The following is an 18830-nucleotide window of genomic DNA, read 5'->3' on the forward strand; positions in this document are numbered from 1 at the left end:
ATGTATGCAGCTTGACTTGTTTTGGGGTCACGCTGTTATATTTAGTTAACATATTTATATTGGTAAAGTTACCTTTGTTTAGGTTATAAAGTAATAAATTCAAGATTAAACCACTAAAAAACACTTAATCAATAGCTTCTTGGTTTATCGTCATCAAATTTTGCACGTTTACACATGTTCAAAGTGTAGCAATCTCCCACACACACACACTACACTAATAAAAGCATAAAACGTGTCTAATTTTATGTGTAGATAGGTCCTGGGAGATAAAAGACCATTGATGTTATATCCACTACACTGAGCACTGAGTAATGCCAGTTGGAGCAGAGGTACACTTCGATCTGTAAAATACTGATTGTTATTGTGGCCAGATATAAACCACGGCTGGAATAAATAAATTGAAATTACAACAAACTCTTAATCCTCAGTCATGCTGTTGGTCAGCATCGTTTTCCTCAGCCTAACTTCAATCTCTCCATGCGTTGCTGCCCCATCGAGAGACTATGTTTCTGAAATGCAGTCAGTTTTTTCTGGGTCCATCAGAAACAAGCTGCTGCTAATATCGTTTGATGGCTTCCGCTGGGACTATGACCGAGACACTGAAACCCCTAACCTGGATAAGATGGCACAGGACGGGGTGAAGGCAGCCTATGTTACTCCAGCCTTCATCACAATAACCAGCCCTTCTCACTTCACAATGCTGACAGGTAAAATCAACAGTTGTGCATTTATGTGAGTAAATTATCTGCCATTAAAACATGGCAGTGTCTGCCAGGTCAGATGAATCATATTTTGGTATGGTATGTATAGTATAAGCATAGTAACTAATTTAATGTGAACATTCTATATACTGACTGGGTAGTAGTTACACTGTCCACTAACAACTGTCAAACAATTATTGTCTCATGTTTATCACATTCATAGATAGGTTTGGTTATTCATAGTTATCAGGAGTAAGTATTAAACTTAATAAAATGATTGTATTGATAATAACAGCACCACCCTGGTATCAGGAATTAATAACCAAATTAATTCTGTCTCAAAAAATTGTTTTTCCACATTTGGCTAGTTTTGGCTTAGGTATTATTCAATCTGGCAATCATATTTGGGCAGCTGTCTCTGTCATTAGTTTTAACCATTCTGTATTTTTGTGGCTTGAATCGGCTCTTCCACTTGCATAAAATAAGCCTGACTACTACAATAAAACCTGTTACCGCCAGTAAAGACTGCTTTAGTGAAGCCTTGCAGCATGATAGATTTGTCTCCTAACAGGCACAGCCGTGGATATTCTGGAAAAGGTCGTTTGAGACACCCCTCAAGGTTTTTTTAAGCACTACCTTTCAAAAAGGCAGCACCTGAGGGTAGTCGCATAAAGCATGGAGAAAAGTGGCAACTTCTTTCTTACATTTCCAACATTTGTCATCCCAAGTCAAGCCCATTCTAAATACACTGAACAAAATTACAACAACACTTGTTTTTGCCCCCATTTTTCATGAGCTGAACTCAAAGATCTAAGACTTTTTTTATGTACACAAAAGGCTTATTTCTCTCAAATATTGTTCACAAATCTGTCTAAATCTGTGTTAGTGAGCACTTCTCCTTTGCCGAGATAATCAATCCACCTCACAGGTGTGGCATATCTAATCAGCATAGACAGCATGATTATTGCACAGGTGTGCCTTAGGCTGGCCACAATAAAATGTGCAGTTTTATCACAGCACAATGTCACAGATGTCGCAAGCCTTGAGGGAGCGTGCAATTGGCATGCTGACTGCAGGAATGTCCACCAGAGCTGTTGCCTGTGAATTGAATGTTCATTTCTCTACCATAAGCCGTCTCCAAAGGCGTTTCAGAGAATTTGGCAGTACATCCAACCAGCCTCACAACCGCAGACCACGTGTAACCACACCAGCCCAGGACCTCCATATCCAGCATCTTCACCTCCAAGATCATCTGAGACCAGCCACCCGGACAGCTGCTGCAACAATCCGTTTGCATAACCAAAGAATTTCTGCACAAACTGTCAGAAACCGTCTCAGGGAAGCTCATCTGCATGCTCGTCGTCCTTATCGGGGTCTCAACCTGACTGCAGTTCGTCGTCGTAACAGACACATTCGATGGCGTCCTGCACTTTGGAGGTGTTCTCTTCACGGATGAATCCCGGTTTTCACTGTACAGGGCAGATGGCAGACAGCGTGTATGGCGTCGTGTGGGTGAGCAGTTTGCTGATGTCAACGTTGTGGATCGAGTGGCCCATGGTGGCGGTGGGGTTATGGTATGGGCAGGCGTATGTTATGGACAACGAACACAGGTGCATTTCATTGATGGCATTTTGAATGCACAGAGATACTGTGACGAGATCCTGAGGCCCATTGTTGTGCCATTCATCCACGCCTCATGTTGCAGCATGATAATGCACGGCCCCATGTTGCAAGGATCTGTACACAATTCTTGGAAGCTGAAAACATCCCAGTTCTTGCATGGCCAGCATACTCACTGGACATGTCACCCATTGAGCATGTTTAGGATGCTCTGGATCGGCGTATACGACAGCATGTGCCAGGTCCTGCCAATATCCAGCAACTTCGCACAGCCATTGAAGAGTGGACCAACATTCCACAGGCCACAATCAACAACCTGATCAACTCTATGCGAAGGAGATGTGTTGAGTGAGTCAAATGGTGGCCACACCAGATACTGACTGGTTTTCGGACCCCCCCGGACCCCACCAATACAGTAAAACTGCACATTTTAGAGCGGCCTTTTGTTGTGGCCAGCCTAAGGCACACCTGTGCAATAATCATGCTGTCTAATCAGCATCTTGATATGCCACACCTGTGAGGTGGATGGATTATCTCGGCAAAGGAGAAGTGCTCACTAACACAGATTTAGACAGATTTGTGAACAATATTTGAGAGAAATAAGCCTTTTGTATACATAGAAAAAGTCTTAGATCTTGAGTTCAGCTCATGAAAAATGGGGGCAAAAACAAGTGTTGCGTTTATAATTTTGTTCAGTGTAGTTTCCGGAGAGTAAAATAAAATCTATGACCAATTTTGTAATGCATCAATTAACTTCTTGCATCTCTTGTAGCCCACCCTACATTTGCAATCACCTCTTTCCATGAGGCTTCATTAATATCTCCACCAAGATCTTTTTGCCCTACCAGTCTCAAATTTTCAGATATTTCTGACTGAATATTTGACATTCTCCTATAAAATATCAAGGCTGATTGTTTAGTATGAGGGGAATTTAGAAACTCCTGGAGCCTGTTCTCTTCTTCCTCCTTCCTTATCAATCCATGAACACTTCCTAAGCTGCTCTTTGTCAGCAAGATTTATTTAGTCACTTGTAGGGTAGGCGTTTTTCATGAGAAGCACTTTGTCATATTACTTGAAACTCTCGTAACAAACCGATTGCTCAGACTACAGGAGGAGGGAACAGAGTAAACATCGTGTGGCTCTTCACTGCTGGCGTCAACTCCAGGAGGAGAAGAGGGTGAAAGCTAATTTTCTGCTTTATTCGGTTGAAAGTGGTTTATGTTCTCGAACTGTGTAACAGAACTGTTGGGAAGCTTGTGTGTATCAGCCAGCGCCAAGTTAGCTTCGCTGGAGGACACTAGCTAAGTTAGCTAACATTACGTTAGCTTGTGTGTATCTACAGCTAAAGCTGCCTGTGTGTTCGGCAGGTGTCGTCACTGTAGCTGTGAGCAATGTTGTTTGATTGTTTATCTATATCCACTCTGAACGTGACGTAGCATTACGTGCGTGGCTAGAGGCTTGTAGCAGTTGATGTGCAATAATAAATGCCGCAATGCCGGGGATGAGGGGCAGGTCCCGGAGCGATGCAGAGCTTCGGCCCTAGAGAAAATTTCTCCCTGCTCCCAGACTACAGGCAGGAAATCAAATGAAAAGTACTGTTCAATGTAAGGTAATATGAATATTTCACTAAGTTGACCTCCTTTATCTTATTTAAGTCATAACACAAATATATATGAAAGAGTGGCTGGTCCAACAACATATCACTAAATCAAAAATACTTGGCTCCCACAAAAGGTAACAGAAAACGGCGTTTGTCACTGCAGATAATGCTGCTGTTGTTACGGTTAAGCAGGAAGCAGGACCCAAATGCAGAGTTGCAAAATAAACACTATTTTAATTATCGAAAACAGAAAGAGCCATACAGTCTTTTAAGTAGAAATAACAAAATCAATCACTAGAGATCAAACCAGATAACCAAGGCACAGGAGACATCAGGAGCAGACTGGGGGAATATCACAGCCAGGAACAGACCGGGGAAGACAACAAGAAAAACAGAGGCATTGCTGGGGCAGGCGTAGGAGCTCTGGGGGACGGCCCAGAGGCCAGGCAGGCAGGCGTAGCAGCTCTGGGGGACGGCACGGAGGCCGGGCAGGCAGGCGTAGCAGCTCTGGGGGACGGCCCGGAGGCCGGGCGAGTGGCGTAGCAGTTCTGGGGGAAGGCCCGGAGGCCTTGCGGGCAGGCATGACAGTTCTGGGGGAAGGCCCGGAGGCCTTGCGGGCAGGCATGACAGTTCTGGGGGAAGGCCCGGAGGCCTTGCAGGCAGGCATAACAGTTCTGGGGGAAGGCCCGGAGGCTTGCAGGCAGGCATGTGTCGATCGGCCCACCGACTGGCGAGGAGGAGCAGGCGTCGGCCGGACCACCGAAGGGGAACATGTCGATCGGTCCTCCGACTGGAGACGTGGAGCAGGTGTCGGCAGAAAGCTCAGACGCAGGAACAGGGGATGGCAGGAGGTTAGCATGCTCGATGCTGGCCGATTGGTAATGCTAATATTAAAATAAATATTTGGTATATGGTGGGTTAGGGTTAGATTGTTTATGCTGAGGGCAGTTCTGGCAGACACAAGTAGGTTGACCTGCAACGGGACGGCCCGCTGGCGCAGCATCTGCTGATGTGAGGTGTAGTAAGTGAAGCAGCAGGCTTGTGTCACGTCACTGCTCCAAGCTCAGTCCTCGAGTTCTGACCTGTACAGTAACACATGATTAGATCAGATACATGATAAATGATTCGATGTATGAGTAGATACATTGAACAGAGTCTGGAGTAAAGTCAGTCTGAGCTAACAACACTCATCGTGGAACTCTGACAGGCTAAACAACATGTTACGAGTGCTGTACAAAATTCACCTTCATTGTGTCAAAGATAGTAACAGAAAAAAAGGGCAGAAAGCTCTGAAGGTGCTGCAGCTGTTTTATTGTCACAATATGGCTGAAATGTGCTGAAGTTTAAAAATATAAACGCAAAACAAACGTTTTCTGCGTAGAACTGCTAACCGTGTTTATGTTTTAGCTTAGCCTGCAGCAGGCTGTTGCTAACTAGCCAGCAACAAGTTACTGCATTAGGACTCTATTTTCAATGAGATTTCCCTACACAAACATGTTAGCTTGACAAATGTGCCCACCGACAATAGCCATGTTCATTGTTTACGTTTATATTAAGATAATGTCCGGGGTTTTCTTACTTGTGAATGAGCCACGAGCAGTCAGTTAGCATGTTGTGCTCCGCTCGTGTCTTCCTCCTCCTCAGTCAGACTCCGACTGAGGCAGCGGTGTGCGTTCATGTGTTGAGGGGGTGGGGCTTGGGACGGAGGTCTGAAGGAAGCGAGTCGGATTTTCGAAATCACCTACTCATCCTTTAAGTATATCGATGACATGACGGTCTCTATATACATCAATAAACACACGGATTCCTTTTTCCAGCCAGGTATCCCATGAAAATGGCTTATTCCCTATGCATATTGAGGGGTTGCTCCATATGGAGGAATAACTTTGTTTATATTGTGAAATACCAAACAACTTGTGTGCCCTTGCCCATGACCACTTTGAATGTTGTAAAATAAAGTTTCCTTTTCTGTCTGTTTTCTATTTCTATTGTAACCCACCCAGGATAGGATTCATGGTCAGCCCAATGCCTTACTAATTTATTTATTTCAAAAGCTATATCATATAATTCCACCTATATCAATTCCACCTATATCTCTTGGAGCAAAACGTTTATATTCATAGGTTGTTTTGATGTTAGTATCCTGTGACCTCTTTTAACCTGACACTTTGTCCTGCAACAAATGGTCTTATCAAAAAAGCACAGCATTGTTTGTAGTACTTCTCAGACCTTTGACCTCTACGACCATATAGTCCGTGTACTCACAAACACACACACATGCACACACCCTCAGACCTTGATATATTTACATTTATTAGATTAGATATTGTTTCAACTTGTTATCTTTTAAATAAATGTTATTGAATAAGAAGTCTGGTCTATTTAATATTGCACAAGAGTAAGTATTGCCAACCGTTGACCAGTAGGACTCCAAATGTGGGGATTTTGGTACTAATTATTAATTTAATTATTATAAATGTTAATTATATTATAAAAATAATGATATAATTATCAGAATTCCAAATTGATCATTCGTATATTGAAAATGAGACTGAATCAATTAACTGGCTATCATTACCCTTGCTTTGAAGGGAGGTTCCAGGAGGTACCTCGAAATTTAAGTTATTTTTTTTAATATTCATATTTTCAATATTAAATGTGGTTTTCCTGATATCTTTTATTGCTATTTATGGAATTGACATGATGATTACATGAAAGTGAGCAATGCATTAGATTCTGAGTGTATGAGAACAAAAATGAAACATGATATTGATTATGGCTTGAATGCAGCATCAGAGTAATGGGGGTTGGTGAACAGGCTTCATGGATGGATTGCAGGCACAGTTGTAAGGAGGAAACCCCTAGGAGTGGCCTGTTACGTACAGCTTCAGCAATCTGCTGGGAGAAAAGGGGGTATTTGCTTCTTTATTGAGGCAATTCTGGCTCTAATGGGGGGGTCATTGGCTGCTAAACTCAATTACAGTATAATGCACAATTTACATTCAGAGCCAGTTCAAGTTCACCACAAATTGTGCTTTGCTTGTTTTGTACCTCTTCTTTTTAAAAATGTGGATAAAAGTAGTCGGTTGATTGCCTAAATCTTCAAAAGACAACAAACAGTTGCATAGTACCTGAATTTTTTAAAACAAAATTATACTTTTTTTAGATTACCTACATCAATAGTACTAGATTTAGTCCAAGCAGTTTGTAAAGCTTAGTGTAGTTCAAAAGTTATATTTAAAAATGTTCAAGTTTCTTGAATGATGTTGTTGTTTTTTTATCAGGACGTCACGTTCAGAATCACGGAGTTATCCACAACATTTGGTTCAACACTACCACTCAGGAGAAAAAGCAGTACTACATGGCTCAGTTTGTTGATTCCTACTGGGACAATGGCAGCCTACCCATCTGGATAACTGCACAGAGACAGGTTGATTGGATCTATTTGTTTTTCATTTACCTACTTCAGATAATTCCTTCATCATCGAGCTACAATCAAATTCTACATGGGATCACAACTTTGGCAGTAGTTTCTTTAAATTCTATTTTCCTTTAAGCTTAAATTGTGGCTTATCTGCTTTCAGGGGCTTAAAGCAGGCTCTCTACATTTCCCTGGCACAGCCGCCACCTACAAAGGAGAGACTGTGAGGGTGAGGCAAGTGGAACCTCGATTCTATGATCATTCCAATGATACTGACTGGAGGCTGAACATTGACAAGGTGATTGGAGATTGGTTCCATCAACAAGACCTGGACATTGTAACTTTGTACTTCGGAGAACCAGATTTGGCTGGGCACACATATGGACCAGATTCACCAGAACTGAAGGAGATGGTTCAGCAAGTGGATCGTACTATAGGCTACATCCGGGACAAGATTCAAGACCATGGCCTTACTGACCGACTCAACATTATCATCACCTCTGACCATGGTATGACTACAATGCTACGCAATGGACTAGTTGAAGAGATTATCCTCTCAAAGATCCCTGGCTTCAGCTTCAGAGATATCCAGTTCCAGCTCTTGGATTATGGTCCTGTTGGGATGCTGCTTCCTAAAGAGGGGAAGCTGGAAAAGGTGTACCAAGCTCTGAAAGGAAGCCACCCTCACCTTCATGTGTATAAGAAGGAGGAGATGCCAGCTAGACTACATTACAAGAACCATCCTCGACTCCTGCCCATCATCCTCATCGCTGACACTGGATACATTGTCCATGGGGTAAGAGAATACACAGTGTGAGAGTATTGACCCCCTGTTAACGTGAACAGCAACTCTTCCATTCATACAAAAGTTAGTCATGGAGTTCCACCAGGTTCTGTGCTTGGACCGATACTTATGCAGATGACACCCAGCTATATCTATCTATAAAATTCGGACAAAAGTGAGGTCATTATTAAACATTATTTAAGCATATAGTTACCTTGGAGGGCATTACTTAAGCCTCCAGCTCTACTGTGAGGAACCTTGGAGTTATCTTTGACCAGGACATGTCCTTTGACTCACACATAAAACAAGTCACTAGGACAGCCTTTCTTTTCATTTGTGCAATATCAAGAACATTAAAAACATCCAATTTCACAAAGGATGCTGAAAAACTAGTCCATGTATTTGTCACTTCTAGACTGGACTACTGTGGACTACTGTAATGCATTACTGTTATGTTCCAAAAAGTCTGTGAGAATTCTCCAGTTAATCCAAAATGCTGCAGCACGAGTTCTGACAGGCACTAGAAAAGAGATCATATTTCACCAGTGATAGCATCTCTGCATTGGCTTCCTATAAAAGGTTAGACTTAAACCCATTCTCTTTGTTGAAGCTTATACTTAGATCTGCTCAGGTGTTTACTGAACCATCTTGAAGTTATGCTGCTAAAGACCTACACTGCTGGGCGAACTCCCATCACGAGTCTCTCTCTCTCTCCATGTATTTACTAGTGCTGTCAATCGATAAAAAAATCTCATCTCATCTCTCTCATCTCGTAACTAATTAATCACACGATTTGCTGTGATCAATCGCGATAATCTTCATGTTTTTTTTTTCTTAAGACTGAAGTTTGTAATAATGGATATATAAATGTAAAATGATTAAAGTAGGATCATCACAAAGGAAGTATTTCAATTCAAATACTATTGTTCATTAGCATCTTTTTAACTTTGAGCAAAAAAAAAAGTGACTCACTGAGGCCTCGCCAACCTTTCCAGATATCTATCAGCTAAACATCTGGACACGTCGGGGAACCATCTCTTGTGTGTGACAGGCAGTGAGTTTGTCAACCTGGAAATCACAACAACACTTTACTCTTTCTCAGCCTTTTCCGTTTTTCTGAAAAAATCATCACGCTGACTATATGCGGGACTTGTTTCTGTCATGTTGAGCGTTTTCACTGCAACAGTGTAACCTCGAGCTGACTTTAATGCGGAACCAAATTAACGCTTGAATTAATTTCTCCCCCTCTGCATAACACTGAGCGTCCACTCAAACTACATCCTGTTTCTTTCAACATAAGAGTATCTTGCGACATATTGATTGCTTTTCATCGTGAAAGTGACAAACAATTCCTGTTTCGCGTGTGTATCTCATATTTCCCCTTGTCACTTTTCGCGTATGTTCTCGAGACAAAACATATTTTAAACTCCTTAAACTCCTTCCTTGTCCCTATCCATCTTTAACCAGGCTGGCTAATGGCCAACAGTTATGCAGCACACGTTGTAAGCCGTCACAGGAAGTAAACAAAATGCATCAATGGCGTTTTGCGCATTTTTTTAATTAATGAAATAGTTCACAATTAACGCAAAGATTAACGTGTAAATGTTGAAAGCACTAGTATTTACATTACATGTCACTAACTCTGCGTTTTCTCTCTCCTAGCGTATCTCTGACTTCAGAGCTGCAGGATCCAAATCCGTCATTATTTTTTTGATCATTATTATCCTGTTATTTATCATCACAGTATTATTAATATAATACCACAAGCCATCCGTGACACTGACAATCTCCCCACTTTTAAATCCTATCTCAAAACCCACCTCTTTAGATTGGCTTACTCTATGTAACATTTTTGAAATTAAAAAAAACAACTTTTAGTATTTACCTGTGCTTAAATTAGTCTGTTGTTGTTGTTTATTGCTCTGTGTTTATGTCTGGTCTGTTTATACTGTTGTCCATCTATTTTATCATTTGTACATGTAAGGTGTCCTTGAGTGTTCTGAAATGCGCCAATAAATTAAATGTATTATTATTTGTTATAAATAATAATATTCATATCATTGCATCTATAAATGTCAGTAATAGTTTTGTAATTATAATTATCAGTGAGATTCAAGCAGTTTTGTAAGTATAATTATCACAGAGATTCAAGCAGCTGATATACAACTGATCTCTCTTTCTTTAACAAACCCACAAAATCTTTTATTCATTAAATTGTAATTCAATGAGATTTAACATCAATATTAAGTTAATCCCCGCAATTTTTTACCAAAGCAAAGCAATGCCTTACTCACATTTTGCCAAGGTCAAGGGGATTAAATATGGTCAGATTTTCTCTGATTGTGTGCAGATGTACCTCGGTTTCTTTTTGTGACCATTTTCAATTGAAAAGTTATGTATAAGAAAATTTAGAAATTTTCCATAATCACACAGTTTCATTGGTTGTCCAAATACATGCCACTTCACCGTTCTGATTTGAATCTGGCGGGGAACCATGTTTCTAATGAAATGTCTAATTTCTGTGTCTAAATAGATGTTACCCTTGAACAACAACAAAGGAGAGCACGGCTTTGATAATGAAGTAATGGACATGAAAGCCCTCTTCAGGGCAGTAGGGCCCGACTTCCAGAGAAACCTGATGGTAGATCCTTTTGAGCTGGTTGATGTGTACCCACTGATGTGCCATCTCCTGGGCATATATCCAGAGGTCAACGATGGACACTTGGATAATACCAAACACATGCTTGTCCCCAAGAAAAACAGAGGTATGTGTAGCCCACCTCTTTCTACATTCATCTATTTTTTAGACTCAACCTTAGCTGAAACTGACTTGAGTAAACACCTGCAAACACTTTATGATGTGTAAAACCAGTGGTGTTCCCATTATAAGTGAGTAAAAGAGGATAAGATTATCATCAAAATGGAACACAAAAAATCCCAGAATGAGCCATGCTTGTGTTCCAAGTGGTCCATGGAACAGGCGGATACCCTCCTCTCATTGGACAGATGCTCCGGAACTCACGCAGGTTCTGAATACATTACCGGATGAAGCCTGGTAAACTAAGTGCTCTGTCTCCCTTTTGAACAATCCAGTACTTTCCCTATAGGATGCTAATGTACCCCTTCTACATGTAATGTAGAAGCAGGTCCTGCGACTTCTCCCCACCTCAGGCCGTAGGCTGGGAGATCACGTCTTTGTGTTAACACACTGTTAACACACTGTTAACACAAAGAGGTGATCGCTGGTCACTTCTTTTTTTACCTGCCCTATCAGGCGAATTAAGCATGCAGTATGGGACAAGATAGGATAGGACAAGTGCAACAAAATATAATAACTAAAACAGATCAATCTCAAAACGATAGCAGAGAAGAACAAAAAACACCACCAACAACAACAACAACAACAACCCACCGCAATGGCAATACAGGGTGGATAGCCGGAGAATTACAAACAGTAAAAAAATAGCATATATATAGCGGGTAATAGTTTTAGTCTCACTAGATTTGATTTGTGTATCCCAAAAGTGTAAATCACAGTTTGCCTTGATGGGCTTTACAATCTGTACATGTAACATTGTGTGCCCCTGTACACGAGTGCGTGTACTTGTCAAGATAGCCACATAGCATGCATATAGTTGTCGGCAATGTTCTCTGTGCAGTGTGAGCAGGTGCCTGACTGTATTAGACCAATTCTGAACATCCTTTGTCCTGTGCAATATGTTCTTTGGACAGTTTTGTGCTGAATAAGTTGAGTAGAACTATTGGTCATTTTGAATATATTTGAGTAGGTCTGCATCCAGAAATCTTGGTCCACATTAATGGACAAATCTGCCTTCCATTTTGGGATTGGGAGAGAGATGGTGCAGTCTGTTTTTGCCAATATTACCAAAATTTTGGATAATAGTTTGGTAGAGGACTCGTTGCCCAATGAAGTCTGTTCAGCAGCTGTCCACTCTGTTGCACGCCGAGACAGCGGAAAACAATATTAGCAAAATTAATCACCACAGCCGTACATATAAGTATACCTTTGAACCTCTTAAAGTAAAAAGTTAAGGTTTTTAGCACTATTGTTTCACACAGGTTGGATGCAGGAGCAGCAGTAAAATATAGCAGCTCCAAGGACTGTCACATGAATTAACAAGCAACTATTTTAACACAAATAATTACACAAATAATAATTTTTGGGGCATTTTCATTGATAGGACAGTTTTCAGTGTTAAGGGGGGGGGGGGGGGGGAAGAAGCTCAAACCCACACCCGCTGCAGGAGGACTCAGGCCTCCACACATGGGGCGCTGGTGCTACTAAGTGAGCTAACCAACGCCATGAAATAATTCAATTTTAAGGCCCCTTGGCTATTTAAATATATGTACTGTTAGCCAGCTAAATGTATATATTATTGAAGCCTGATATGTACATTTAAAAATATATTCTCCGTTAGCGTTATTGTTGTCTATTGATTATGCATAATGCAAGTTGAATGAACTATCCTATTTAGGGTTAGGTTAACCCTAACCCTAAATTGTCTGTGATATGCTGTGCAAATTGTGTTGTAATAACAGCTGGTTGCGAGGTTCAGTGCTCGGATTCACACACCTTTGATGTTCAACTTATGATATCTTTAATATCATGCATATAGATATTTTAAGTGAACACACTTTTGAGACTGATTTCACAGGCTTGGTTATTTAGTCCCTCTTTACAGGTTGTGATGGAAAAATTGATGTAGTTGAATCAGGAAGACGGAAACTGTAGAAGTATTATTTACAGGAGCTCAATATATTGAGGGTATTTCTGGTTTGTACAAAGATCAAAAAAGTGTAAGTGGATGATGTCCCAAAAACCCTCCCATTCCCAGTCAGCGTGGTGTATTAAACTCAGAATCATGTCGTCACTAAACAGATAGAATGGCTCCTTAGAATCAAGATGTTTAGATCTTAATCTAAGACTATGACACAAAATGGCAAAGGAACTCTGTCTTACTTGTACATACAACTCTTTGAACAGATTTTACAAACATACTCCTATCCCATCTTGTATCTGGTTACTGGTACATATACTACAATTTATTTATTATACTGCACTGTTCCACCCAGCATATGAAAAGCATCAACTCACACATGAAGTTAACAAGTGACCAGCAAAAGGATGGTAACCTGCCATTCCTAGACCCTATGATCATGTCAGGGCTATCAATGGATGAGGATGAGGATGATGAGAATCCCACCCTGACATAAGACGGTACAACCCGTTAAGTCAACAGGGAAGCATCTCGGTGTGTCTCATTCACAAGATAGGACTTTTAAAAACATCTGTCCTCCAGTAATGATCAGTTTGCAATGATGACAACCCCTAACCCCCAGTTTGCTCTTACAATCCAGATGAATATTGTATTATATTTTGAAATCAATAAATCAATATGTGAGATATGCATCAAACTAGCTATTAGCTAAATAGCGTAGTGACCGTAGCATTAACAGTTGTCTTCAGTGGTCGACTGCAACACCAATGTTTTGTTATTGTTTTGCTACAATTTCTATCAATTCTTTGCTTTTACTAAAGTTGGCCTGCTTACAACAGGATTAAAACAAGCCCCCCCCCCCCTCCATGTGTTATCTTTCTACTACACATGCGGAAAGTTTCATGACACCAACCTCTTCTATGGCTCAATCCAGAGAGCCATCATATCACACTGTCAGCGCATTCCAAAGGAGCACCTGACGACAGAAGAGAGATTATATTCAATACTTAAAGTTATCAGTTAAACTGTTGTAAACTTCACCAGTGCACTTGCACCAGTGAAACAACCGTTTGGCATCTGATTGGCTGTTTCAGGGGGAGGGGGTGACCCATTATTTTGGCATTATGGATTATTCAGGATTTTTGAAGTGGCTTTTCACCTCCCTTCCAGCAACTCTGATTATAACAGGTGTGCATGATCTTGTATCCAACCTTTGAATCTTACATCTGTTGGACTCCTGCCATAAAGATTATATCTTTTTCCAAAGGTAATTAAAGTTAAGGTGGATTTGGCCTCCACTGTGAACTGACAGTATATCAGACAGGGAGATAAGAAACCCCTAGCCAAGTGATAACCATTAGCTGATATCACATGGCAAATTAACTGTTTTTATATAGCGCTTTTCTTGACCTTTCAAAGCGCTCAACAGTACAAGTCACATTCACACACATTCATACAGCATGGTAAATTCATCAGGGACTTCTATCGGTACGTAAAAGGTTATTGAAATTTTTTTTGTGTCTGTTTTTAGTATGTTATCTCTTAAGTGGGTCATTTGCTGCTACATGTTTTTTATGCATGTCTTCTGTCTGTTTGCAGTTCCAGAGAAGAACCCGGAGGTGTTGATTGGCTTGACAGCGGTGATTGGGTTTCTTGTACTACTGTTCATCATTACCACATCTTACAACATGTGGAAAAGGAATAGAGCTTAATGAATTTACATTTTTAAAGCATCTCAATATTCCGAAAAAAGTCAAAAATTAGCATGTTCTATGCTACCTGTAGACGAAGAGGAGACATCCTTGGTTTGTTAAATATTGTGTTAAAATGATTGAAAAATTCAGCATACAGATACTTAGGTAACCCATCTTGAAAATCCAAACCAGCTGATATTTTTCTATCGGGATTCCTGTAACTCAAGCTGATTTTCTTTTCAAAATAAATATAAAAATAATAAATATTAAAATTCAGTTCATTAAGCTTTACAGAACCTTTTTTAATCAGTGAGACCTGCACAGATAAATTACTGCTCGATCACACAATTTGGGTTGAAGTAAATGTTGTGATACATGAACACTTCTTTTGTGGTTTTGTGTCATTTTAAAGTGATAATAAATTGTATTCTGCAAAAAAAAACTGTTCATCGTTGATAATAAGTCCTGCTGCCGCAACTTTGATAATATTCTCTCTTTTTCTCTGTCACACACTCAATTCATACTGTAAACATATCTATCCGATGAGTCCGGTATTACTGGCGGTAACACTCACCGACTCCGAGCTACCTGGCCAAGCCCCAGCAGTCTACCAAAAGCTAGATAGATGGATAGATACTTTATTCCTCCCAAGCTGGGAAATTCCGGTGTAGCAGCATCACGTTTCACACATCACATATTAAAAATATATACAATATATACACAAATACATTTAAAATATACAAATTGCAAAAAACAGAGAATAAGAATAATAAAATTTAAAGAATTTACATGCAGTATTAACAGTGGAAATAGTGCAGTAGTACAATCGAGCAAATGTGCCGGGATTTATTACTGTTTAGCTTAAACAAAGTCTATCTGTCAGCCAAAGGTGAGGTGTTATTAAGTCTTATGGCATGTGGCAGGAAAGATTTCTGGAGGTGGAGAGGATGGTTCGGGTTATCCATGATGGATAACAGTTTGTTCACAGTCCTCCTCTCCACCACTGCTTCAAACGCGTCCATCTTGCAGCCTATTAAGGAGCCAGCTTTCTTCATCAGTTTGTTCAATCTGTTCGTGTCGCTGGCTCTGATGCTGCTCCCCCAGCAGACCACAGTGAAGAACAGTACACTGGCAACAACAGACTGATAGAACATCTCCAACATCCTGCTGCACATTGAAGGATCTCAGCTTCCTCGGGAAGTAGAGTTTGCTCATCCCCTTCTTGTACACAGTCAGGGTGTTGGTTTTCCAGTTCAGTCCGTTGTCGATGTTGACTCCCAGGTACTTGTAGTCCTCCACTGTCTCCACCTCCTCCCCCAGAATGAAAAGGGGCTGTGAAGCTGTTCTCTTCCTCCTGAAGTTGATCACCATCTCTCTGGTCTTGTCCACTTTCAGCAGCAGGTGATTTGCTCCCGCCCACTCCACAAACCCGTCCACCAGCACTCTGTACTCTCCCTCCTGTCCATCCTGTATACACCCAACCACTGCAGTCATCAGAGAACCTGTGCAAGTGGCACAACTTAAAGTCAGTGGAGTATACGGTGAACAGGAAAGGAGACAGTACAGTCCCCTGTGGAGCTCCTGTACCACTCACCACCATGTCAGACAGAACACCGCCCAGTCATACAAACTGTGCCCTTCTTGTCAGGTTGTCAGTGATCCAGGAGACAGTGGACGCGCCGAGACCCATCAACTGCAGCTTGTCACCCAGTAGCAGTGGCTGGATGGTGTTGAAATCACTGGAGAAATCAAAGAAAGTGATTCTCACAGTGCCGCCAACACCATCCAGATGCGAATGGGCCCGCTGCAGCAGATAGATGACAGCGTCGTCCACACCCAGAAGTGGCTGATAGGCAAACTGTAGAGGGTCGAGCGACGATCTCACCTGCGGCCTCAGGTGGGCCAAGACCAGCCTCTCCAGCACCTTCATCACATGAGATGTGAGGGCAACTGATCGGTAGCCAGCGGGGGGGGGGGAGAGTTCTGACTGTCTGTCGGGGGATGGAGGTGTTGTGAAGGTGGGGGGATTGGATCCAGTGTGCTCACCACAGGGGAGAGAGGGGGGAAGGGGGGCGGGAGCATTGGAGGCAGCGAAGGTGTTTGGGGGGCAGGGTGTTTGGTAGACGAGACGACAGACTGAGAGGGCTGTGAGCTAAACCTGTTAAAGAAACAGTTCAGCTCGTTTGCTCTCTCCAGGCTCCCTGATGTCTGCCTGTCTCTCACACCACACCCGGTGTTATGGCCTTCATCCCCGTCCACACGTCCCTCACATTGTTCTGCTGGAGTTTGGCCTCCAGCTTCCTCTTGTATGACTCTTTACTCTCCCTCAGCTTCTCCCTCAGCTCGTGTTGCACCCCCCTCAGCTGGAGTCTGTCCCCCGACCTGAAGGCTTTCTTCTTCTTGTTAAGAAGTCCTTTCAGGTCGCTGGTGATCCAGGGCTTGTTGTTGGGGAAGCAACGTACACTCCGGGCTGGCATGGTGTTGTCTTCACAGAATTTTATGTATTCTGTGATGCAGTCAGTCATGTTGTTGATGTCCTCCCCATGTGGTTCACAAGAGCACATCCCACTCCGTAGACTCAAAGCAGTCCTGCAGCGCCTCATTGGCCTCCTGAGTCCACTTCCTCACTGTCCTAGTGAACACAGGCGGGCGCTGGACAAGAAGGACATACTTTGCGGTCATCAAGACAAGGTTGTGATCAGATCTGCCGAGTGAGGGGAGGGCGGTGACACTGTATGCATCCTTGGTATTTGCATACAGGAGGTCCAGTGTTCTGTTTTCCCTGGTGGGGCAGTCAATATACCGATGAAAGTTTGGGAGTGTTTTGTCCAGTGCTGAATGGTCAAAATCCCCAGTAATAACCATGAACGCGTTTGGATGCTGTGTCTGTAGACGTGAAACTTTGGCGTGCATGACGTCAGCAGCTACCTCCGCATCAGCTGATGGAGGAATGTAAACAGCGATCATCATGGCAGACGTAAACTCCCTCGGCAGATAGTACGGACGCAGCCCGACGGCCAGCAGTTCAATGTCCGGGCTACAGAGACGCTCCTTCACGGTTACATGTCCGGGATTACACCACCTCTCACTCACATAAAGTGCAATCCCCCCTCCTTTCTTCTTACCGCTCCTCTCGTCTCTGTCCGCTTGAAACGTGCTGACGCCGGTTGCAGCCCCGCTGTTGTCCGGGATACGCGAGTGCAGCCACGTCCCCGTAAAGCACATAATGCTGCACTCACGATATTCCCTCTGGGTCTTGATAAGCGCGGCCAGTTGTTCGTCTTATTTCCCAGAGACCGTACGTTCCCCATGATAATCATTGGAACTACTGAAACAATTATGCCCTGTGAGGACGATGAGTTACTAAAAAAGGCAAACAGAAAGATCACAGACCTTAAAGAGGATCTCCGGCGGCTTTCTGAAGAACTGAGAAAGAAAGACTCCCCTGTCCATCTGTATGGACGTGGCACATGGCCAGTCCCAGAGGATTACCTCTCTCACTGTGGCCATCCAAATCACAGCATTATGGTACCCCTCCACTTGTCCACGGCCTTCCTCCTGCTTGACACCTAATCATCACTCGTCCTGAGCTGAAGTGGTGATCCGTGGCCACAAAACACTCGCCCTGGGAGCCCACAGCTCTCGTCGCCTCTTCTTTCCAACCACTTTGATAGCTGGGGACTCCATAATCAGAAACAGCCTCTCACTGCCTCCCTGGAGCCACAGTCCCCGCTATCCTAGCTGCGCTCACTCCCATCCTCTGTTTACCGTGTTATAATGCACACTGGGACAGTGATGCAGCTCATAAACAGTCCGAGCTAACCAAAAAGGACTTTAATGACCTTTTAACTTTTTTAAGCAACTGTGGAAAGTCCGTTTTTGTTTCCATTCCCATTACATGCTGACCCGTGGCGCGGAGAGATTCAGTCGAATATTCAGCTTCACACCTGGCTTCAGTCTGCCTGCAGAGCCCATAATATTGGTTTTATCGACAATTTAATCTGTTTTGGAGCCGTCCCTCCCTTTTCAAAGCCGACCAAAAGTGGCTGGGTAGCCACATGTTAGCAGCTCAAATCTGTCACTGTTCCCCACCACTCCTCCTTTGAATGTTTAGCTGTGCACCTCACAGGTCCTAAACCGATTACTATTGTTACTGTCTACAGATCACCAAAACCTTCTGTTTTTCTCGTGACTTAACCATCCACATTGATAACCTATCCAGTACTTTTACCAATGATTTCACCTCACTCCTGGACTGCCTTTTTATCACA

At 42.4% G+C, this 18830-nt stretch overlaps 1 protein-coding gene and 1 long non-coding RNA gene across 2 annotated transcripts; one reads left to right on the forward strand and one right to left on the reverse strand.

Annotated features, from left to right (window-relative positions):
* Positions 1 to 276: 276 nt before the first annotated feature.
* Positions 277 to 14840, forward strand: LOC118288031 (ectonucleotide pyrophosphatase/phosphodiesterase family member 7). The gene is made up of 5 exons (XM_035613782.2): positions 277 to 707; positions 7206 to 7351; positions 7506 to 8138; positions 10660 to 10891; positions 14465 to 14840. The coding sequence occupies exons 1-5, from the start codon at positions 431 to 433 to the stop codon at positions 14575 to 14577; spliced, it is 1401 nt and encodes a 466-aa protein (XP_035469675.2). The 5' UTR covers positions 277 to 430; the 3' UTR covers positions 14578 to 14840.
* On the reverse strand, positions 4941 to 10623 carry LOC118288032. The gene is made up of 4 exons (XR_004785789.2): positions 10421 to 10623; positions 9099 to 9194; positions 5501 to 5630; positions 4941 to 5003 (listed from the first exon to the last, which is right to left on the reverse strand). It is a non-coding gene; the product is annotated as an uncharacterized LOC118288032 (long non-coding RNA).
* Positions 14841 to 18830: the final 3990 nt, after the last annotated feature.

This window comes from Scophthalmus maximus, chromosome 16, assembly GCF_022379125.1.
Source record: "Scophthalmus maximus strain ysfricsl-2021 chromosome 16, ASM2237912v1, whole genome shotgun sequence".
NCBI lineage: Eukaryota > Metazoa > Chordata > Actinopteri > Pleuronectiformes > Scophthalmidae > Scophthalmus > Scophthalmus maximus.